The sequence below is a fragment of the Harpia harpyja genome, chromosome 12 (genome assembly GCF_026419915.1).
Source record: "Harpia harpyja isolate bHarHar1 chromosome 12, bHarHar1 primary haplotype, whole genome shotgun sequence".
NCBI classification, from domain to species: Eukaryota; Metazoa; Chordata; class Aves; order Accipitriformes; family Accipitridae; genus Harpia; species Harpia harpyja.
This window is the reverse complement of record NC_068951.1, coordinates 27,475,406-27,498,683: the sequence shown is the minus strand read 5'-3', so window position 1 is coordinate 27,498,683 and position 23,278 is coordinate 27,475,406. Positions and strand designations below refer to the sequence as shown.

Here is a 23,278-nt window from a genome sequence, read left to right as displayed (position 1 = left end):
AGAGCTGATGGAGGTGTCAGTAATAATAGTTTTGTCATGCAGATGACTTCAGATTTAATTAATAAGAAAATAGAAAAACCTGCAAATGCAGACATGTCTAGTCTTGGTGCAGCTTTTCTAGCAGGCCTTGCTTCAGGTATGTATACATTTAAAGGGGTTTTGTTTTTTGCCTTCATAATGCATGTTTGTAAATACAGAGGAAAAAAAAAAAAGACAAAACCAGGGCATAACTTCAAATAATTGTAAAAACTTCCCAAAGGATTACTTTAGCCATTTTTGTGGGAATCCAAGGTAAATAGTGTTTATGTTTCTCTGTATAGTGCTTTGTACCCATGTACTGGTATTTGATGGACCAAAGAAACAGATGGTAACATCATACATAAACCAAATCAAGGACATTATTTGCATTTCTAACACAATGTCCCAATATGCTGAGCAGTTGTATGCTTGTTTAATTTTACATAAATGAATAGTGACAGTGAGTTTAATGGGAAAAGTATCCACGTATATGTTTGTAAGATTCATTTACATTCAGAAGGATACACTACTGGAGAACAAAGAAGTGAACCCTGTCTTTGCTGCCTCCCTGTTTCTTGACCTGGACACTCTGCATCCCTTCCCATATTTGCACTGCCTGGAGCGGTGCTCAGTGGGGATGCGTCATGTGAGGAGGAAGCTTACGTGCAGCTGTGTCATTCCTACTGAAGCTGTGTCCTGTCATCTGTGAACCGAGTCTTTATTCTTCAAGGTTTTCACAGAAATAAACACAATGGAAGTACAAAGTAAATTATTAATAGGAAAAAAGAATCCAACTCTATTCACACAGAACTGTTCTATATAATTAACCAGACTTAAAACTACAAACTGTCAATGGTTTTGCTTAATATCCACCTACAAAATAAATTTCCATTAACTTCATTAAAATGATTTGATAAGTAAATAACACAACTGGAAGATAAAAGCGATATGCTCAGGTAAGACTTACTTAGCAATTAGAACTGCAAGAAAGCTGCAGCCCTTGACAGACAATGATTCAATAACATAAATTAATCTGAATACATAACACCAGCTGTTGTCTGCCATTTATGCAATTTTTAAGATGGTAGGAAAGCAACTAGTGCTAAGTCTTGGTTTCTGTGGCCCTTCTTCATTGAGAGGGAGCTGCAGCCAAAAGCACAGTGTAGATGAAACCTAAGGGAACTTCAGTGTACCAGAGCTGTTCCTTGGAAGCCATCCCAGTTAAGCAGATGTGCTGTTGTCAGGATTCCAAACAAGTGGATGCTATTGGAAAGGAGTTTCACAATGTTAAAAATATGCTTCCCTCTGAGAAAGTTGTTGGTTGAGTAAAGAAAAGCTGTCATGATTTCTTACTGTGTTTCTGCTTTGGATTGCTTGGAAATAAATTAAAACAACTCAAAAATAACATATTTGCAGTTGAGCTTCAGAATGAACTTTCTGCTTATAGGATTTTGGACTGACAAAGAACAACTAAAGAAGCTAAGGCGAATAGAAGCAGTTTTTGAGCCCCAGAAGGACTTGGAGGAATACAAACCTGCTATGGATACCTGGCTACAAGCAATGAAACGCTCCCCGTGCTGGTAGAAATTGACATTTTAATTATAGAAGAATTAAAATGTTTTAATTCAAGGTTATAAAATCTTGACATTAACAGAACAGTAAAAACCGTAACTGAAATTTGTGATGGTATATATATAAAACTATACAGTACTTCAGTTACTCCCCTGCTGCTAGATTACTTACCACACCATAATGAACCTTCATATCATCCCTATGACAGCTGTAGTCCAGCTGCAGCATTTGTGTCCCTTCAGTGACCTCCTTTGGGTGGCCCAGCTGCTTGAATCCTACCATGTATTAGAGATGGGGAGTTTTTTCCTATCATGAGTTTTCTACTGAGGAGCTTGCCTCCGTTTGGATCTTTAATATATGTGGTATGTTAATCATCAAGGAGGGGTTAAAGGCACATGCACTTCCCTAGGCATTTCTAAGAAATGTAAAACGATTGTTGGGGGGTGGGTTGTGATGAACTTGATTGTGTACAAAGATATTTTTCTTATTAGTAGCCTGTTACCACCTTTTGGTTGACTTTCTAAGGAAGCATTTGATCCAGCTCTGTGATGACATTTTTGTGCGCTAAATTAAGATGAAATACAAAAGTAAATAGGCCTTTAGTACCCCACTGAAAAAAAAAAAAAAATCAGGATTTTTGTAGCTGATGGTTCCTATCTAGCTTGTAGCTCAATTTTTTAAAATTTTATAAAGACCAAAAGCTATATTACCTGGCATGGCTAATACAAATACATTAAAAGTAGTTGAAGGTATGCTATCTAACTTGTAAAAATCTGTAACATTAGTATTTTCAAGCCCATTGTTAAATCCTAGTAGTATTATTAGCTAAAGGGGGGTCACAAGTCTATTTTTGAAGCTATGAATTACTTTTCTATTTTTTAAACAAATAAATTATAATTAAAGAAATGTGTAGTTAATTATTCTTATGTATTTGTTTATCAGTAATCTTAAATTACTATAATTTTCTCAGGAGTATGTGTAAATCAGCTTCAAAAATGTAAAATTATTAACTTAATTTCAGAATAATATCAAATTCAAGCTGTGGGTGATTGTGTTCCACAGGCACTGGAGAAAAGAAATGTTTATAGATTTAACATCACTGAAGAGGGCCAAAGAACTATCATTTGCTTTTTCTCGTGCTGAAACATGGAAGGTCAAATCATAGACCATTCCCTCAGTTTCTTTCACAGTCATCTACTCTGAGTTGGCACATCTACTCTAGCTGTGGTGTTCTTCAAACTAGATCTCATTTGCCTGTCACCCTTAGTTTAACATACCATTTTTTTTATTCTTCTGTTACTTTCTCTCCTTCAACCTGTGCTATGTCTTGGCGCATTTTTTTTTTTCCCCTGGGTGTCCTTCAAGTTGCAGAGACCATTCTCTCCTGAACCTACTCCACTGGGGATCCTGAACTGAAGTTCAGGAACAGGTCTGTTTGCTGATTTCTAGTAATATGGCAGACTATACAATCTATATGGTTGATTTCTTTTTGGACCATAAAGTATGGCTGTCCAGGTGCCAAGACTCTAATGTATATAAAGTGCATTGATGAGGTTCCCTCCAATCCTCCTCCTGCTGTAAGGTAAGAGCCTGTAGTTACAAGATATGTGGAACACTTGCTTTGCTTCAACACCCGTGTTCAGCTTGTGATTTTCTCTGTCATCTCAAGCTCACTACTAAAGAAAATGCTCGTTGGCAAGAAGGTTCTACTAGGCCAAACAGAAAGGCTTTCAGTCTGGCATTTTGAGCAGAAGCTTGTGCCTCAGTTGCTGGTATTCTACGCTTTGTTCTCACTGAAGGAGTTTAGTTTCATGAAAATCTGCCTAGGGATAATGTCCACCTATTACCCTCTTGATGAAGGCTCCTTGACGTATGTTCACTTAATAGTTTTGTGGTTTTGCTGGGCTTGATTAGGGTTCCCATTCCCACAGTGTTCCCAGTTGGAGTTCTAATGGCAGCTGAATCTGATTCTGTTCAAATCACTTAGCTGAAGGTAACTCAGCTAGCCATGTGCCTTACACTGCACCTTTACATGGTGGTGGTTTTCGTCCTGGCCATAGCACAGCTAGAAAGATAGAAGATACCCAAGACATTATATAGTCCTCTTGCTCTAGATAGTGTCCTAGAGGACCTATTCTGGATAACGATTTACCACTGTCACTGTTCAGTTTGAAGCAGGAAATTTAACCTGTTTTCCTTTCACTAGCCTCAAATCTACAGGAGAGAAACTTCACTGCAAATTAAGGATGCAGAAAGGTCTTACTATATTCACCACCCGAGCCTTTCAAGTGGTCTGTGAAGTCATGTGCTCTATTGCTGAGAGGTTCAAGGCAGTGAGTGCGTCTCTGAAACAAACAGGGTGTCTTTACCAAGATGGAGCAGCCTTTGGAGGTTAGAACATCTGCCACAGCCACACTTGGGGTGCGTAGCTGCCCAAAGACTGAACAGACTAATAGACATCTTGAAGAAATTTGGTTACTGATCTCTATGCGTACCTGTTACAGGAAAAATTGATTTTATCTTCCCAGGAAATTTTTAATGTGCTGATATCTTAAAGTGGTACCTGTTAATTGATAATGAATTTGAAACGAGCTTTAAGCAATTAGGTGCACTTTGTCTCAATTTTTGCTACACAGAAGGGCATTTAAGACCATTGTAGAACCTCACTCATACTAACTGATTTATGACAGCTTCGACTGCTGTCCTTTTTACTTATATTTAGATTTTTGCCTCGGGGGTGATTTTCATCAGTTTGAAAAGTATATGCAATTTTATATTTGTAGTCATCTGAGTTTGGTAGTAAAGGTAACAATACAATTATAAATATTAACTAGTTTGTAGTTTTATCATTTTAAGTGATACACCATGTTGAGACTGTGAATGTTTTACTTAGGATTGGGTAGTAATGCACCTCATAAAGCATGTGAAGATTGGAAATTCAGTTGAGAGATGTGTTAATGATCTCTGGGCATCCTGCCTTGACAGATACACGTGGTGCTGATGGTAGATCATTTCATCCCAGTTTGGCAGTTTTATCATTCAAAACGACATATAGTCCTATTACATATGTGGGCTGACATGGCATGAAAAATCCCTCTGATGTTGGAGGGATCTTACTACTATTGCATTAATTATTGCATGTCAAGGGAAAGGGCAGATAAAATAGTCTTCAGATAGTTGAAAATACTCAGCAGATGTTGTACGAGTTTTCTTACATAACTAAGGAAAGAATTGTCAGCTATGTTTAAAATGTCACTGTAATGAACTTTGCCAAGTTTTTTGAGTACTGTTTTCTTTAGCAGTGTTTTTTCTTCTCTCCTATAGCAACTAATTTTATGTAAAATTAATTCAGTTGCTTTCATCTGTTTTTGACAAGAGCATTTATACTTGCTTTCCTGTCAGAAGAAGTAAGAAAGGAAAATAACGAGTTTCTGTTTCAGCCTGCTGGCTTCTTTTTGGTATAATCTCTGTAGCAAGATCCTTAACTAGTCCCACTGTTTCCAGGATCAGGGCACAGCAGAGAGGCTTACCAGTTGAACACCAGCCTTGCGGAAAAAGCCAACAACCATTTCTTGCCAGTTAGTGGGCCCTAGAATAGAGCCGGGGGTTGTGTTCTTCCCTGGTCCAAGCCAAAAAGTACAAAGTGATGATACCCTCTTCAAACAAACAGGTATGTCAGTACTGCAGGTTGAGTTGGGGAACATGGTAGTGCTGTGACCCAAAAGTTGGGCAGCATTTTAGTTTAAGGTTTTACAGGGAGTGGGGCCAAGTTCAGCAGGAGAAAAGGGAGGCTGTTTTGGGTTAGTGTTTGTATAGGTTATCACAGCAGGGGTTGTGGGCTGGCAAGAAAGCAGTGAAACTACCAAACGTTGAAAAGTAATGTGAAAGGGGAAGGTGGGGGATCAGAAAAGGCTCTGACCAGCCAGAAGGAGGAAGATGTTATTGGAAAGCTGGGAGACCACTGACCGTTTCTGGAGGGAGACATGAGAACTTCCTGCAGTGCAGGTTTTACTGCAAGTAGCTGTTCAAACCATGCCTTAACACGTCTAAAAAAAAATTCCAAGATGTTTTTCAATGCAGCCCTCATTCCAGGATAAAGTTTGGGCTTTGTGTAAGTTCTGAAAGACTATGTATTGGTTTAGAATGTTACAGCAGTAGCATAGGTACCCTCATGCAAACTGATCATTCTTTCAGCAAATTCAATAGTGTATACATATATAGTCATCTTGTTCTGCAGTTTGCTGTTGAAAGCAAACGCAAACTACAGCAGCGACCTTTCATCTTTTTCTCTCTGTCATGGTTAAAATGCCTATTTTTCATGTTCATAATCAGTTCAAGTATCTGACTTCAGTTCATCGGTGTTGCTTGCAGAAAAGTAAATAAACCAATGAACTAGAGAGAGAGATTTGAAGCGTAAGTGTCTTTACTGAGGCTGGGTTTGAGTTCAAGTATTTGTTTAGCTCGGGTAACTTACTGTGAATAGTGCAATAAACGAGCCAACCTGGTGTTTGCTTCTGTTTTGCTTCCTTTTCTGAGGCAGCGCATGCCTTCTACATTTCTGCCAGGGCATGCTTCGCTTGCCTTTATGTTAGCTATTGTGATTGTACCTGTTGGAGGGGTCTCCAAGAGAATACACAATAGTTTGCGTTTTTTGGGGGGGGGGGGGGTAATGCTTTCATGAAGGTATCTTGCACAACACTGCAAATATCGATGAAGGTCTTGCTGCATGTGATAGAAATATTTTATAGAGGATGAAAAGAAACTACAACCACAAAGTCGGCAAATTCCTGGGCACATGCTAGATTTTCGGTTGGGAACTATCCCACTGAAGTAAACACACAGTTCTTGCTCACTAATGGTTTTCCTTAGTCCTTCATTTAAGAACTCTATTTTACAGGCTGAACACCTGCTTTTTGATGTTTCATCCCTTTTTAGTAAAGGGGTAGGATCAAGTATGTCTTTCTAGAGTATTTAATGTTGCAAGAAAAACACAAGTTTAACAAGTTTGGTCTACTCTTGCGTATAGTCTAGCGGTTTCTAAAACATAGTGTTGTTTCTGCATCCACATAAACCTTGTTTTCTCAGGTTGCTCAGTAGCATTAAGGTGAGTTTGTGTTACAGAAATTTGAAAAATGGGTTACTGCGTGCCTTGGATGTGTGCCTAGCCGTACAGGAGACGGACGTAAAGCAACGATGCAACGTTTTTTAGCATGGAACTAGTGCCGATTTTATTTTTTTTACTCCCAGAAGTGTTTTCTGTTCATATTCTCTCTACAAGAATACTTAACCCCGCTTTGTTGAAATCGATTTTGTAAAAAGATAAGGAAATGCTGAAAGCAAATACTTCTTGAAGCTTTACTGCGAAGCCCTGCACCTCCCGCTCGGCATCGGTTTCCCGGGGCTGTATCCAGCAGCGCCCGCTCCTCCGAGCAGCGGCTGTGCACAAGTTACGTCGCGGCGGGCGAGGCGCGCGCCCTGCGCGGTAGCCGCTCGCCAGCAACATCACCTCTTTGTTTGCCAAGAGAGCCTTTGTTTCACAGGAAGGAAGTCACGGCGCTGTTGCAGGGCACGTTAAGGAAGGGAACCGCGTCCGAGGTTTGCCGAATACGGTCCCGGTCGCCCGCAGCCGGGTTCCCCGCCCCAGAGGCGGGATGTTCCTTCACCTGAGGCGGCTGAAGCCGCGGCGGGGCTGAACTTCGCCTCCCCAGGACGCAACCGCGCCAGCTCCGCTCAGGCGAGCGGGACGCGGCCCGGCGAGGCCTGCGACTGCAGGCACCGCGGCGCCGTTCGCTGTGTATCAATACAAACAGAGATTCCTTTATAGCGACTTGCAGCGCCCCGCCTCGGGAGGACAGCGCCTGCACCTGGGCGCCGGCGAGGGCAGGTACGGCCGGCTGGAGCTGTCAGCGAGCGCGCACCCGCGCACAGCGGCCGGCCCCCGCTCCCGGCCCGCACCGGATGGCCGCCGCGGCCCCCCGCCGGCAGCCGGACCGGGCCGCCCAGGGGCCGTGAGGGGAGGCGGCGGCGGCGGCCCAGGGTCTCGGCCGGCCACGCCCTTCCGCCCCGCCCCCCTCGCCGTCGCGCCGTGGATTGGCGGGTGGCGTGTGTACACACACGGGATCGAGCCAATAGCGCGGGGAGGGCGCCTGACCTCACGTGGTGCGGCCGCCAATGGGCGCAGCCGGTTGCCAGACGCCGCCAAGCTTGTGCGGGGGAGAAGGACCCGGGCAGAGCACGGCGCGGCGGCGGAGCGAGGCGGCGAGTGGGGCCGGGCGCGGGGGGGGGGGGTGGCGGGTGGCGGGGGCCGAGCTGGAGGCGCTGGGAGCGCTCTCGCCGCCGCGCGCCGGGCCTCGCGGGCTGGCCCTGGTGGGCTCCTGTCTCCGGGGCCTCCTCGCGAGCGGCGGGTGCGCGGCGCCGGCCCGGCCGAGAGGCGTCGTCGGCGCGCGGGGCCGGGCGGAGCGGCTGGCTCCCTGCCGCGGTGGCTGGTAAGGGACCGTCGCCGTCTCGTCGCCTCAGCGCCGCTGTCTAGGCCCGGCCCGCGCTGCCGCCTTCGCTCCCCCTTTTCCCTCGCCGCTGCCGGGCCTGCGGGTGAGCGGGGAGCCGGGGGCGGCGGGGCCGTGAGGGAGGGGCAGCGCCTTTCTTCCCGGCGGGCCGGGGCGCCGCTTCCCCCGCCCCGCGGCGTTTAACGGCGGCCGCCGCCGTCCCCCCCACCCCCCCCCCGCGCCGTCTGGCGGCTCGGTCCCGTCGCCGCCCCCCGCCCTCGCCGTGCCGCACGCGGGGCAGGCGGCGGCGGGCGTCTCCCGCGCCCCGGGAGGGAGGCGAGCCGGTGCCTGACACCTGCGGGCAGCCGCGGGGCGGCGGCGTGCCCGTCTGGCGAGTGACAGCAGCCCTGCGCGCTGCCGGGTCACCCTCTCCTCCATTGTGGGGAGCGCGCTGAGAGCGGCGGGCCTGGGCCGGCGCGGCGGCGCGTGTTGTGCGGGGCGAGCGGGGCGGCCCCGGCTGGCTGCCGCGGCGGGGCTGGGGGCGCGACCGGCCCCCGCCTTGAGGAGTTAGAGTGCAGAAAGGGACCGGCGAAGCTCGCGGCCGTGCAGAGCACAGCTTGAACTTCATAGCGTCGTTGTTTTGACTCGCGGGTTTTACCGGGAGGGGGTTAGTCCGACAGCAACGACAACAGAACTTAATTGAACGCCTCTTCCTGCGCCCTTTGAGTTACAGGCCTTCCCTGACTTGCGGCAGAAAGGGTTTCGCGGCAGAGGTGAATCCGCATGTAAATACCGTCTTTCGGAGTTGAGAATGCGAACAATAGGAGCAAAATGCGGAATAAGCAAACTTCCCTGAAATGCGGAAGAAAACCGCATCTGAGAGAGTGCTCCCTCATGGAGTAAAGGGATGATGCCGAGTTATGTATCGGAGCTTGTGCTGTTTGCCTCTGTAGAAAGGACTTGCCTTTTCGTTTTCTCTGTCAATTTTTGAATGACAGAGAAAGTGAATAGTTTAAATTGATACGGTTTAACATACTGTGTCAAAATTTAAAAAAGTTGTCGCTTGGTCAGTTTTCATGATTTGGAAGTCAGTTATTTTCATGACTCTTCATTAATACTTCGAACAGCTGATAGGTTTTTTTTATTTTTTCCCCCAACTACTATCACTGTTGTAGCTTAAATATGCTGACAGAAAACAGCAAAACATTGGAGGTTGTGTGATGTTGTAACTAATGGCAACTTGATATAATCTTGGATTAAAAAATAATTTTGTGCTAGTATAAGTTAACGCTATTAAAACAGAAATGAATACATTTTTCTCCATTTCTTTACCCTTCCCAAATTAACTTTAGCTAATCACAAAAAAATGTGTGATTTGTATGTACGGGGCAAAGACTCATGACGGATGACCAGTGTTAGAGAACAAATGCAGAACTGTATTTCACCACCCATATTTGTGCCAATGCTATGTGTACTCAAAGATGTTTTGTACTAGTGAAGTACTGAGTTTCAGGAACTAACTACAGCACTTTGAAGAAACATGAAAGAGTAAGGAGAAGTTTGCGTTATAGAAAAGACTTGGCAGGAGAGGTGGTCATAAGAGGAAAAAAAGGACAAATTCTTCTTTGAAAACTTTCTTGTTGTGAAGTAAGTCTAGTGCCTATAGAAGAAGAAGGAGTAATAGGTCAAATGATTTAGTTCTATAGCAAGGAAAAAACTGAAAATTATTAAATATTAGCAAGATTGTCTCATGGGTGAATTTAAGAGTGATCTTATTTCACTGTCAAATTATTGGGCTTTCTTTTAACCACTTCCTGTTTGTACACGAATCGCTGTTGTAACACAACAAAAAGGAATCATTTGGACTTGTACTATATTGATGTAATTAACTTTACAGAAAACATACACCACTGGTAGGAATGCTCTTTATTGCTGCAGAGGGTTCTGACAGCAACCTCACTTTACAAAGTGATAAGGTACAGTTTTCAATACAGTAACTTGACAGCAGCTATCCAGTGTAAAGGGGATAGGCCAAACAATTAAGCTGGGCAAAAGGCACAGTGCTGTTTTGCAAGGGATGTCAATACTGCAGGAGAATCCTTTTATCTTCATCTGTTCTTGTATATGTTGGACACTACTGTAGGGGCCTTTTGTGCATCTGGACGTACTTCCTGGACAGTTGCGAGGTCCCTCACAGTGAAAATCTTTCGGTGGCTTTGGCTAAAAGTGTTGTTATAGGTTTAGCGAAAAAACAGGAACCAAAATTCCAACTTTCCATCCCCTTCAAGAATTTATAATGTTACTCAGTTTAGATGTGCAGACCTCTTCACTGTGCCTACAGGAAAGTTTAGTGCAAATCTCTAAAAGCAGTAGAAGAATAGTGACCTGATATGGTTAGGGGAGGGAGGCTGCAGCCCACACTGTGTAGAAAGTAATAGTTAAACTTATGCATCCTAATGTGGAGCAGAATGAGTTCTTTAGTTACAGCTAGTCTAATTCAGTTCCTGGAATTGCATTTCTCTTGATGTGCTACCTTAAAATAGTATTCTTAGGGTTGACTTTAATAAGCAACAATTTCTTAAATTGTTTGCTTTTTCTACATACTTCTTGGTGTAATGATTAAGAATTTCTCCTCTGCCTTTCCAGTTACATTCAGAGGACATGACTACTAATGAATGAACAGTGAATCTTAAATTAGGGAAAATAAACTGTCTAGTCCAGTGCAAGGAAATAGACTTGTGGAGTTCATGTGTGCAAAGCCAAGAAGCCACTGGAATCAGACAGGTTTATAATAAAATTTTAGGTATTCAATGGAAAACAATCCAAATGTCTTGGTGTGGTAATATAGTACACATACTACGTCAAAGCTGATAGTATAAATACCTGTTGTGGGATCTGAAAATCTAGGTATATGCTAGGAAATATTGTAAAAAGGCACAGGTGTGGTAGGGAGTGACAGTTTATAACAACTTCCTGGTTTGATTCTTTATGTGTTTTTTGTAACATCCAGTATTAGAATGAAATTAATTCTCTTTTTTTTGCCTCCGTTATTTGATTTGTAGACTACAGCTCTTTTGCAAGAAGGTGAGGCAGTAGTAAGTGATCTTACTGTTACGGTTTCATCAAAGGAACTTTTTTGTTCCTTTGACTGATTTCACGTGTGCAGTGATAGTTTCCAATAAAGGTCTTAGAGACAGTTGAAGTTTACTTTTATACTTTCCAATATTAATAGCATAAAAATCAGTCTAAGCAAATGAAACTGTATGTCTATGATAGTTCAGTTTGTAAGACTACTGTATATTATAATATATTCTAATATAGCACATGCTAATAACCTGTATACTAATATATGCATTAGTACAATCTGTAACAAAAGCACAGCTTTCTAGCATACTATGTTTCTAGTGAAATACAGAATAGTAATTATATGAAAAGGGATGATATTTGGAAATAACTTTTCCTAGATCTAGCTATTCACTTAGTACTGTTGAAGAAACTCTTTGCCTTTCAGAACACGGTTTGCAAAATCCGCAGCCTACTGAAGCCACTTTTGAGAATATTTGTCTTTACTGAAACCTATGGAAATTTTTAGATTTTTGCAGCACTGACTTGGTGATAAAATAATGCTTTAGCCAGCTCACATTTAGTATTGGCTGTCACAATAGAGACTGAAACTAAGCTGGAAAAAGATTAACGTTTGTTTTTGTTAGTATGCTTGGTTGTGAACTGCAGCAATTCAGGTGTGGGCACAACTTTATTCTGACTTGGTGATAATGTTTAAAAGAGGGGTGGAGGACAACTTGATATTGTTAACTTCCCAAATCACTTAAGCATGAATTGCAGAGGGGGCTCCTTTAGAGGTATCTTTGAAGGCACTATCCAGAATCCTTGTGGCATTGTGATCGTCCTGGTTTACAGTCCTTAGGATATTTGATAGACGTGAGCAGCCAAGTTTTACACAAAACTTCTAAACATGGTGTTGGTTAACGCAGCTTCTAGAAATAAACCATTTTATAAAGGTGATGTTCCTTTCCTTTTGACTGGTTTTACATTATTTCAATCAGTAAGACGTGCCCTGACCGTCATGTTTTACACAAACAGTGGTAAGAGAAAGCAGTGGTGGTAGTTGAGATTATGCTTCTCCTATTCATAGATAGCTGATTCTTTCCTGGCAGTGAATGGAATGCCTGTGTCCCGAACATGAAATTTTTGTTAACTTCTATAGACTGAAGTCCATTTGTGAATGTAATTCTGGTCTTGCAACTTAATTTATTTTTTTTCCTGTGGAAGTTAGGGCATGCTCCTCTGTTTGGCAAGTCAGGTTTCTCCTGTTTCATCAGGTTCCTGTTGCTGCCAGGTTTGTCTCGGTTTGGGTGGGAATAGTAAATGATTCAGTTCTGTCTTACAGCCTCTTTAGTTCTTTTGTTCAACAGAGCCCCTTACTAACCTCTGTCAGGTGACTATATCATCTGCCAGGGTGCATGAAAAGGTTGCTTTGATAGGAACTCATAATCTGTTTCCCCGTGGTAGGTGTTAGCAGATGTGTCGTGCGTGAATAAGTGACCATTTTCATTCACTGTTTTGTTATTGGGAGTTTCAGCCCAAGATGTAAGTGGAAAAAATCAAGAAAAATAAGGTCATATGTTCAGAATGAAATTGGCACGTTGCTACAGGTACACGCTGTCTTTAAGACTATGAACTTTTAGTGAAGTTGTATAGATGAATTCTTCAACTCGGTAGCAGCTCTTAAAGAAAATGTATCAGTATTTGCTCATTAAGGCTTGTGAATGCCAAGGCATTAACATATTAAAAGTCACTTGTGAACCGTAACGGTCATCAGAGTATTAAACTTTTTCCATGTAAGCAGTATTTGTAATTACCAGAATAACTTTAATGGACCTGTAATAGAAATTATGGTGGCAACATGACCAATAATTACGAATGAGATTAGGAACTGCAAGTGAAAGTGAGTTTATGTTCCCAGAGTGAAATCAAAAACTTTTGTGTGCACAGGCTCTCCATTTATTGTAAGGAAAGAGTTAGGTGACTTTTCCCTTCATTATAATCTTGACCTTCACACTTGAGAAACTTGAGAAATATATTTCAGTTCTCTTAAATGTGCAGTCCAATTGTCGTAAGCTTCAGTTTATTTAAAATTCAACTTACAATAGCAAATACATTTAAACTTTTTTTTTAAATCAGTAACTTCATACATACAACTGATAAAATTGCAAGCTGTGTACTGATTCTGTATAACAGCAGGCTTCTGCTGTCTGTCAAAAGCAAATTACTTGTCCTGCTTCTTGCTGTTTAAGAAATTGGGAAACCTACGATCTCTAGACAAAACATCCCCCTTCTTCCTAATGGAGTTTTGAAGCATGCACACACTCCAGTGAACTCTTCAAAAGCATGGAGTAGTCTTCATACAAACAAACCATATCCAACCTTTTGTGACATTTTGACCCATAAGTAAATTTTCAGGAGATCCTAAATGCTTTTTTTCAGAAATGGAGTCACGATGCTACTCTGCAAACCAGACTGAACTGATAAACCTTGTCCTGTCCTGTGCACAGGCCTAGATGGTCATCTGAGCTGTCAGTGGGTTGCAGCATATGGAAAACTTTCTTCTTCCCCCTTTCAGCCCCATTGTTGCTATTCTGACAGTATTAGAACTAAATTGGCTCACTGAGGGGGTCAGGTAGAAATGGGAGTTGAGACCATGTAGTGTGGGGAAGGAATGGAAAGTGGAAGAAGTAGGGAAAAGCCGAAGATCCCTTTTAGCAATGATAGCAGGTGTAGGATCTTACATCAGTGCAACTTGTTTCATGGAATTGTACCCTTTAGGTAATTGTGTATGCTGTAATCAGTATTGGAGAGCTTGTGCATCACTACAAAAATCCCTTTTTGCCTTTGTACTGAATTATAACTAAAGAAGTATGAAATTTTTTGTAACCTTCACCCTTGAGTGAATACTGTCATAATCTTCAATCCATGCAAGAGTACAGTTAACGGCTTTAAATTAAAATTAAATTAGCAAATTTTAAGGAAAATGTAGGAAATAGTTACTAAGACTCTCTCCATCATCAAGTTCTTTATCTCTGTATAACTTGGTGATCTTTAATTAAATGCAAATGTAAAATTATCTTCATTTCATTGGATGTTAAGATCCTTCCAGCTGTGGGGTATAGACAAAAGTGTATCTCAACAGGATGGTTAAACTGTTCCATGTATTTGTCAATGTACTGATAACTCTGGAAATTTTAAAATCTCAAAATTAAAACTCATTACAAGACCAGATTAATATCTAGACCATTCTCTGATGTATCACACAGTATGTGAGCTGGTGGTAGCAAGAAGCTTGTATGAAATCTCAGTAGTCAAAAAGATGCTCTTTTCAGCTGAGGTTAATTGAAAGAGGAGCTAATGTATTACTGGCAATGCACAAAGACTGTCTTACGAAGATATTTTAGTCATTCATATAAATCACTACATTTTTTTTCAAATGTCGATCTGTTGCTAAAATGAAATTTCTTAAGGCAAAAATATGTTTGTGAAAATACAGTGTGCTTTTTACTCTGATAGGAAGTTGTACCTGCCTCTTTCCACTGAAGCAGTAGACTCCCAAATGTTGTTCCCTGTATAGTAGTCAGCGATGGAAAAATACTCTGGGCTAGAAACCTAGTTAGAGAAGAAAAGGTGAGCTTATAGAATAGATTGTGTACTTAAAAGAACTGCAGCTAAATTTCTGTTAATTCCAAATGTATCTGTGCATATCTGTGCTGATAAAAGTTGTTTATAAAACTCAAAAAGAAATTTTATATCTTACTTTTTTAAGTGCTGCATGAATGTTATCCACTGTTCTGATGTCAAGCCCTACGTACTTTATCTTGAATGACAGTAAGCTGGTTTGGGGAATTAAAAGAGCCTTCAAAGGTTCAAGTACTTGGGAATTATTCCACATGTTTAATGTAACGTCCTCCTTATTTGAGCAATAAGGGACATGCTTCACCTCATTGATTTTGAAATAAGCCATGAGTGCTGCTCCTATTCTTAGACATGTAGTTTACTGCTAGTACTCGCATGACATTGGGCATGTCTAAGAGCATGCCTAAGAAACTGAGTTCCTTGAGGGAAGGAATATCTAGTTCCAAGTTGATGGGATTTGGGTCTCAGCACTGTCAGGACTGGACAAGCAGCAGAACTTGAGGCTCAGCAGTGTAGTTAAGCACATGGAAACTTTGGGCACTTCCATCTAGGGGAGAGTTTGATTACAGCTTTGGATTTTATTCCTGTGTTGTGTGTTCTTGTCTCTTGTACATCACTCAGACCTGTTTTCATCTCTGGGATTCGAGATACTTGATAGCCTCCATCAACAGTGCTTTTGCTAGTCATTTAATAATATGTACAACAGTGAGAGTAAATATGGCAAGTAGTGGGAGTGATGGGTATGTAGCATTTGGGATCAAGTCCGAGAATATTGAAAGGGAACTGATTAATTTGTTGCCTCAATATATGCTGCATGAAATCCTTAAAGGGACATTCCCCCAATGTCCTTTTAGCAAACAACACTAAATATTGTTGTTCATTATATAGCTTAAGTGCTACAGTTTATGCTAATTGAACTTGCATATAGGCCTTGTCTGTTTTTCCAGGTTCTTTGTACTGTGTAAACTTGAGTCATAATTACTGCTGTTGTCAGGAGGTGTCAGTTAATTTGTTCTGATGACACATTGGCATTTTGCTCAGTCACAGCAACATAGGAGAACCTGGTCAATTGTAGGTACTTACTTGGGTTTGTTCCCTCTGATTTCTTGTGTGTCAGCTGGCTCCCCCAAATTACAAGATGAGATCTTCACTTTCAAATTAGGTTCATATAGTTATATCTTTCATTTGCATCTTGGTTTAAAGCAGTAGTGCTCATTCTGGTTTTGTGTCATGTAGTAGTGAAAACTTCTGTACTTTGGACTCATAGGTTGCAGTCTTTTAAGTCACCTAAAAATGATTAAACGATGAAGCTTTTAAACGCTCTTGTCAAGTGATTTTATTTTGTTAGAAACTCCAAATATCATTTAGCAGTCAAGTCACTTTGATTTCTTTTGTTCAGTCTCTCTAATCACCTTGTCTGTCATTTACTAGGGCTTTTTTGAAGGCATACAGTTGCTCACAGTAAAAGCTGGAAAAATAAGTTGTAGTACCTGCAAGACCTTCATCATGCACATCATGGTGGGATTCCTTTCAAATGTTTCCTAAGAGCTACTTTCTAATATTATTTTCAAAATAAAAATTACTGTGTCATAACTGAAGATGATGACTTATTTCCCACTCTGTGTGTGTGACTTGTTGAACACCTCTTGGTTGGCTTTTTGAAGTTCTTTGTTAAGTGACAAGCTGGATGTTATATAGACATGGGTATTCCTGTCTTTTGCAGTTTGTAGGCCAAGTTTATTTCTTGTATATGTAAATAAGGGATAAAACTGGGACTAAGGCATCTGAAGAGGACTCAGGAAAAAAGTTGACAAATCAATGGAATCTTCTTATAGAGATGCAAAATCTGTAATTTAATTTCAGAAATTTGGTACCAAAGTTGTATTTCTGTTTCCGGGGGTACCAAGAAATTAATCTGACTAGTACATATAGATGCTTTCACTAAAGTTGGTCCTTTTTTATCTCAATTGCTTCAAAAAGGAGTTGGATATTGAAATGTTTTTTAGGAACAAGATGAGGAAACACTTCCTGGGAGCAGGTGGGTTTCTGATAAGTACTTTGTAATCTTGAAATTTTACTGGTCTGAAAACTGAGACACAATGAAGCAACATATGTATAACAGGTGGTCTAATCCATGTAGATGCTGTGCATAAATTAGTGGTTTAAAACTGAGCTTGTACTGATTAATAAGGAATCTTCTTGTTACTGCTGTCTTCTGAAATCAGCCTTGTAGTACCGTAGCTTGAAAGTTAGTACTATGGGGAGGGGTGTGAAGACTATAAACTAATTTCTAGTGGAAAGGCTGGTGTTATACAGGCTTCTTTTTCTTGAAACTGATGTCACTTTCTTTCCTCTTAGCTGACCCAGTTACTTGGAATAATTTTCACTTTGCAATACTCTTGATCAAGTAAATGAAAAAATCACACCTTGGTGATGATAAAATCATTCTAGTATACTAAACTATCTCTACAATTTTTTCTGTGTTCCATGAAGACTTTTCATCATAACAATTTAAGTGACTGTCGAATAGTTGTCTTAATTTGTAGATGTTTAATACTGGTGTAATACTTACATAAATGATACTTTCTGTTGTGAAGTAGAAGTGGCCTCTGGGACTGGGGAGAATCTTTGCGTGGTGCTTGTCTACGTGAAGGTGTGATATGTGAAGTACTGATAAGAAGTTTGGTAAAGCTTAATTTTCAGGGGCAGAAAATAGACTGTTATGGTACAGGGCTTTATTCTTTCTACTATTAGGTTTTAGCTAGTATGTGTATCTATAAAGGGATAATTTAAAAATAAGACTTTGGACCATAGGAAATAAACCTATGAAGGAATATAATATTTTTCTGCAGATAACTGTTTTCTGTTTTGCATTGTTTCTTATACTGGGATTCAGCTTCAATATCACTGAATCTTCAGAATAGATTGGATTTTAACTTGTAACGAGAATAGGTACAGGTAAACACTCTTGTACTGTTTTGTTGTAACTAGAGCTTGATTATCTGGGATTTTGTAAATTTAATGCCCGAACTGGCTTTTTAATGTCATTGGCATAAGTGATTAGGCAACATATGTTCTAGAAGAAACTACAACTCAAAGTTTACAAAGTCAGTTCGGTTGGCTCACTGTACCATACGATATTTCACCAAAAGGCAAAATTATGGGAGTGGATGATAAACCAAGGCTTAGATTATGAAGGGACAACCTTAGTTCAAATAAAGCAATCTTTGTGTCTCATGTGCTTTGAGCTCTAAATCTGTCTTTATGCAGCTTCATTTCAGTAGAAACCAGCTAAAGAACAAAAAGGTTGAGTTTTATGTTTCTCTATCTGTGTGGTGCAAGCTGTCAAACAGCAATTGGGAATGAAGAGAATCTCCATTTTGAGGCCATCTGTGTAGGTTCTTTTGTCTGAACCTGACAAGAGGTCATGGCAGATGGTGGGGTCACAAAGTCTGGCTTCTTGAGCTTGACAAAATGTGTTCATAAAGCTGGAAGAATACCAACTGTTCCTCCTGGCTGAAGAGCATTGTGGCAAAGGACTGTAATAGTTTATGGACAATACCTTCTGGATCACTAAGCTTGACAGCAAATAACTTGTCAAAGATGAAACTAGTTTGCTTCTCTGTAAACAGGTTAAAACTGCTTAGCAAATGTGTTCTTCACAATGTTTTATTTGAGTAAATTACTTGTAAAGCCTCTTAAAGCAAGAGAGGGAGGTCAGGCTGCATCATGAGTTTTGGCCAGAGCTCCAGATGATGTATTTGGAGAGTTTGTGTGGAAGGAGGAGGAAGGTGGAAAAAGAAAAGGCACATAAATCATAATTTTCAGATGCAATGCAAGGATTCAGTATTTGCTCTTTGCCATGATCACTGTAGCTTTATGGCTTTTCTGTGGCTCTTCTTCAGGTTTTAGGATTGCTATGCAGATCCAGTAGCCCCTTTCTCCAGGGTGTGAATAGACATCTCTCTGTAGTGTCCTCTCTGAAGGCAGACAAAAATGCTTCTTATTTTCTTGGATGTTTTGTTGTGAAACTAAAACTTAGAAGTTTTCATGGGAGAATGTCTTAGTAGCAGAATTGTGTGGTGTTCACATGCTGGAGTAACTGCTTAATTATGGCTGCAATAAATTGAGGCACTAAGGAAGATAAATATAACTCATTCAACAGGAAATGGAGAACACCTCTAAGTTGAATAAAATGTTTTTCCACTATCTCTAATAACAGTTTAATTGATACGATGTCTGAATAAACCAAGAAATCTATAGAAACATCCTAGAATTTAAAATTCTTCTGGATTGTTCAAAATCACTAATGTAGTGATGGTAGAGTTCCACCATTAGCTGTGCACACTACTGCAACAAGTTTTGGCACTTTTCTAAAAGGGAGGTGAAGACGCTGGCCGTTCTCAAACTTTGCGTAGGTTAAAATACAGAGGAAATAGCATGAGTTGCACTCTGCTTTTGTAGCTGGTGAGTTCTGCTGTAAATGGTCATGACTCATATTTGGTAACTAGTTCAGGCATCTTCCAAAAGATTTTGCTGGATTGATTCCACACTTGAAAGTGTGAACAGTTCTCCCTCTCTTATACATCCAAGTGCAATTCAGATGTCTTCAGTACTCCATTTTTTAACAGCAAGTAGTACTTATATAAGTACTTCTGAAGTTCTTAAATGCTTTTTCAGGTTAATTCTATCTTTAAAATGGTTTGTGCTGCCAGTGTTGATTTGTAACTTGTTTTCTTCTGTTTTCTGTACGACTTCTGGAAGCTTTGATTTAAAAAAGAAGTCACTTTAAGTATTTTTCAGTATATTAAAATGTTTGTCTTTTCCTGGAATTCTAATATTATAATTCTAAATACATAGGGTTAATTAAAAAGTCTGAAAATATTTAAAAGATGAGTTTGAACTGAAATGCTTTTTCTTGGATGTTTCCTAAAAATACTTAATGTTTGCTGTATATGTACATTTCATAGTATTTCCCACTTTTTATCAAGGTCTTTGGATGTCTGCAGCGAGGGAATTAGAAGCTTTCTGTGTTGTTGGAGGCTAAAGACACAATGGAGAGAATTAATTCACTTCCAGTTTTTAGAGTCAATCTGCATTAGATGCAAATGATTGCATGGTTTTAATTACAATACTTTAGTAATGGTATGACATGCATTGCTAGCACATTAATATACTTAGGTCTCTATGTAAGTTGGGTCTTATATATAAGATTACATCTCTCTCTGTTCCAAGCAACGTACATTTCTAGTATCTGTGCAGAACCTGACTATTGTGGTGATTGATTTTTATCAAAAAGTAAAAAAAAAAAATCTATCCTTTGGAGATGCAGGGTTTCAGCTAGAAAGGTAACTGAAAATATATTTTACTAAGATATTTTATTAACTTTCTTACAGGATGTTAATTTTAAAGATTCTGTGAAGATGAAGAGGGGTATCTGATGGTTTTACGGAATATAAAGCAATATTGTCTGACATGACGGCAAAAAATGTAAGTATAATTCTATGAAATGTATTACTTTTTATTTTGGCATGCTGCCAGTCACTTCTGGCTTTCAGAATTTGAAGGTCTTCGTGTTTGATTTCTTGTATTTGTCCATACAAGAAGTCAAACACGAAGACCTTCAAATTCAAAAATCTTGTCCTATTTTTATATACCACAAATGTGTACCCCATCATCTTCTGCAGTATTTTGATAAATTTAAACTGGTTAGATGCTCTTTTAAGGATGTGGAGTTTACTCAGTTATAGGTCAGGTTGATAACTGGGGCAATGCTTTATGCTGTTTGATATTGATCCTTACGGATCCCTTCCAACTTGAGATATTCTATGATTCCTCTAACATTGCTCCAAACTTACCAGAGAGCTTCTCATTTTGTTGAAGCATCTCACCTTTACACCAGAGTAAAATCCTTTTACTGAGTCCGAGTCTCAAAACTCAAGAAAGAACAGAAAGCATATTTCTTTACTAATGTCAGTACACTCTTGGTTTCTAGAAGACTGAGGGCCTTCCTGTTTCTTCATCTGCCGCATCAACAAGCCTGTAGTGTGGTGTCTAGAGGCTCTATATTTGACTCCCCTATCTTGAGTTCTGAGGAAGCTTATGAAATGTCTAACATCCTGACCTTAATTTTCTGCCTAATTAGCTGTGCTTGCTGAGGTACACAACTTGTACACAACAGAGAACAGTTCTGATTAAGCTTGGTGGTCAGTGAGTTGAGTATGACTTTGGGCCCTGGGCAGTTTACCTGTTGACTGCCTTTGATAGGGGATCCTGCAATCTAATTAAATCTGAACAGGTTTAGGAACCAACATGGCTAAAGAAATACCCTACAATAAAAGTGCAGGTAACCCTAGGATGGCTCTCTGTTCAGTAACTGCAAAAGCTTTTGTGCATATTTGGTTAGATTGATGCCAAGGGCATAGTTTGGTTAAATTAATTCTCAAGTCTCAGAAATTTCTTTTCTGTTGGCTTTATTAATAGTTTCATTTGGTGTGTAGTTCCAGGTAAGGCTTTCAGATGTCTTAAGTCTGACTGTTTGATTCAAGCTGACCAAGCCAGAAAATAAATGGATGTGTATATGCAAAGCCCTTTGACTTACTTATTTCATAGGCCATATTCAACTGTAGTATAAATAGGTAATTCTACTGATCTATGTGGAACAGCTGCACAAATCCAAATCATTTGTGGTTTTGACCTTTTATTCAATGCAGTCAAAGGATAAATACCAATGCCAATAAAATCCGTGGAGTGTTGTGTGATCGAGTCATAGAGTGACATAGTTTGGAAGGGATCTCAGGAGGCCATCTACTCTGGTGCTTTGTGTAAAGCTCTGACACTTGAATTCAGAACGCAGTTGCTTGGTGCTTTGTTCAGGGCCGCTCAGGGCTTTGGGTTTTGAATACCTCTGAGGACAGACGTATGACATTCAGTCTGGGCAACCTACTCTTGTGCTGAATATAGAAATATGTTTTTGTTGTTGTTTAACGCAAGGCTATAGTTACTTTATAGAATAAATATTTTATTGGTATGTATGCTTTGAAATTTTGCATATTAAACTATGTAAACTTAGTTATTTAGCTAATGTTTATGGGTTTATTTTTAAAAAATCGGCTACTGTGGTGCAGATGAAAGTAGAACTCAGTTCTCCTGTTTGTTAAGTATACCCCTTCAAAGGATTTGCAAAATAAGTAACAGTGTAAAAACAAGGGTGGTCATATTCTTTCTGTCCTTATTTGTAGCACTTCTTCAGGATTTCCCAACCTTAGCTACTCAGAACTGCACACTCAGGCCAATAGTGTCAGCCCTAGGGTTTTCTATTGCTGTTAGAAGCATTCTTGGGCCTTCTGAATTTGCAGAGTTCCAAGGTTTAGCATATATGTATGGGTTTCTGCAGCCTGAAACCCGTTTCAAATGTAAGGTTAGTGTTTGTCTGTTATACTGTCTGAAATATTTTAATGCTCTGCAGAGAGAGTTGAGGGAGAGAGCTTCTCTGCAGAAGTTTGGTTTTTTTTTTTCTTTCTGTTGAAGCATCAAGGAAAGGGAACTTTGAAGTACTGGAATTTGGACATCTTCTAGGAAAGTCTTAAAGGGCCCATATCTTTCATCAAACATGTACACATCAGGAAGCTGTCCCCTCTGTGTTCTGAAATCACTACCCCTCAACTGGGACACAGCAGTCTAGGGATGTTTGTTCTCCTAATGCATCGCAAGAACAAAGTGCAGTGAACTTAGGCTAAAATGTCTTTGCATCTCACGTGCATAAGCTCTGTTGAGCAACCTTGTCTGCAAGGAAGCTTGCGCTTCAAGCACATGGCAAAATGTTACCATAGATTGAATGTGTATGTAAGATGAATAATGTTCCCCATCACTGTTTTTCCATGCTAACTTTTTGAGTATGTGATGGGCGAATTACCAAGACTGGGCTGAGTGCTCACTTCCTCTAAATGCAGGACACTTTCTAGTATCTGCTTGTGGAACATTGCTTATGGGTGATTTGACCTTCCTTACAAAACAAATCCAACCAAAACAGCTATGAATAATAAGATGTTGAATAAAAGTTACAGATTCTCTTGGAGATGAGAGGTTTACATGCTTACCATACACATTGTACCCAGATGTAATTTAAATTGCTCTGTCATAACGGGTTATTTCATTCTTTGCTTATATCATAAAATGCATTTTTCTTGCCTGTTTTGTACTTCCATTCGCATCTGTCCTTCAGGTAGGAAGGCACCAAAACAGTATTGAGAAATGGGGAAAAAAAGAGCAAATACTCATGGTAAACTTATTTTTAGGACAAAATAAATAATACGACTCAAGCAGATTATTTGAATAAGACTTAGTTTTGATTGTCTGATCTGAATTTATATACATGTGCTTGTAAAGTTGTTTGTCACTGCTTCTCAGGGGGTGGTTGACTTGTCATAGATGAGGTCAATTAAATGGCTATAATGGTTCTTCTTTCACATGTCAATATGGAAGGAGTTAGTTTAACTGCT

At 40.3% G+C, this 23,278-nt stretch overlaps 2 protein-coding genes across 7 annotated transcripts in view; both read left to right on the top strand.

Annotated features, from left to right (window-relative positions):
* The window catches only part of GK5 (glycerol kinase 5), a 28,792-nt gene extending 23,916 nt beyond the window's left edge, over positions 1 to 4,876 (top strand). For both annotated transcript variants that reach the window (XM_052805033.1, XM_052805034.1), the window contains 2 exons: positions 3 to 136; positions 1,466 to 4,876. In XM_052805033.1, coding sequence (XP_052660993.1) covers positions 3 to 136; positions 1,466 to 1,602 — 271 coding nt within the window. In that variant the 3' untranslated portion in view covers positions 1,603 to 4,876. The remainder of the gene's footprint in view (positions 1 to 2; positions 137 to 1,465) is intronic.
* Positions 4,877 to 7,888: 3,012 nt separating this feature from the next.
* TFDP2 (transcription factor Dp-2) overlaps positions 7,889 to 23,278 on the top strand; it is a 58,374-nt gene continuing 42,984 nt past the window's right edge. The window contains exons 1-2 of one of the 5 annotated variants that reach the window (XM_052802757.1): positions 7,889 to 8,178; positions 20,174 to 20,267. In XM_052802757.1, the coding sequence (XP_052658717.1) occupies positions 20,253 to 20,267 (15 nt within the window). In that variant the 5' untranslated portion in view covers positions 7,889 to 8,178; positions 20,174 to 20,252. Of the gene's footprint in view, positions 8,179 to 8,721; positions 8,990 to 20,173; positions 20,268 to 23,278 lie in introns of those variants that run through there. The other 4 variants (XM_052802755.1, XM_052802754.1, XM_052802758.1 and 1 more) reach the window with 4 other exon arrangements.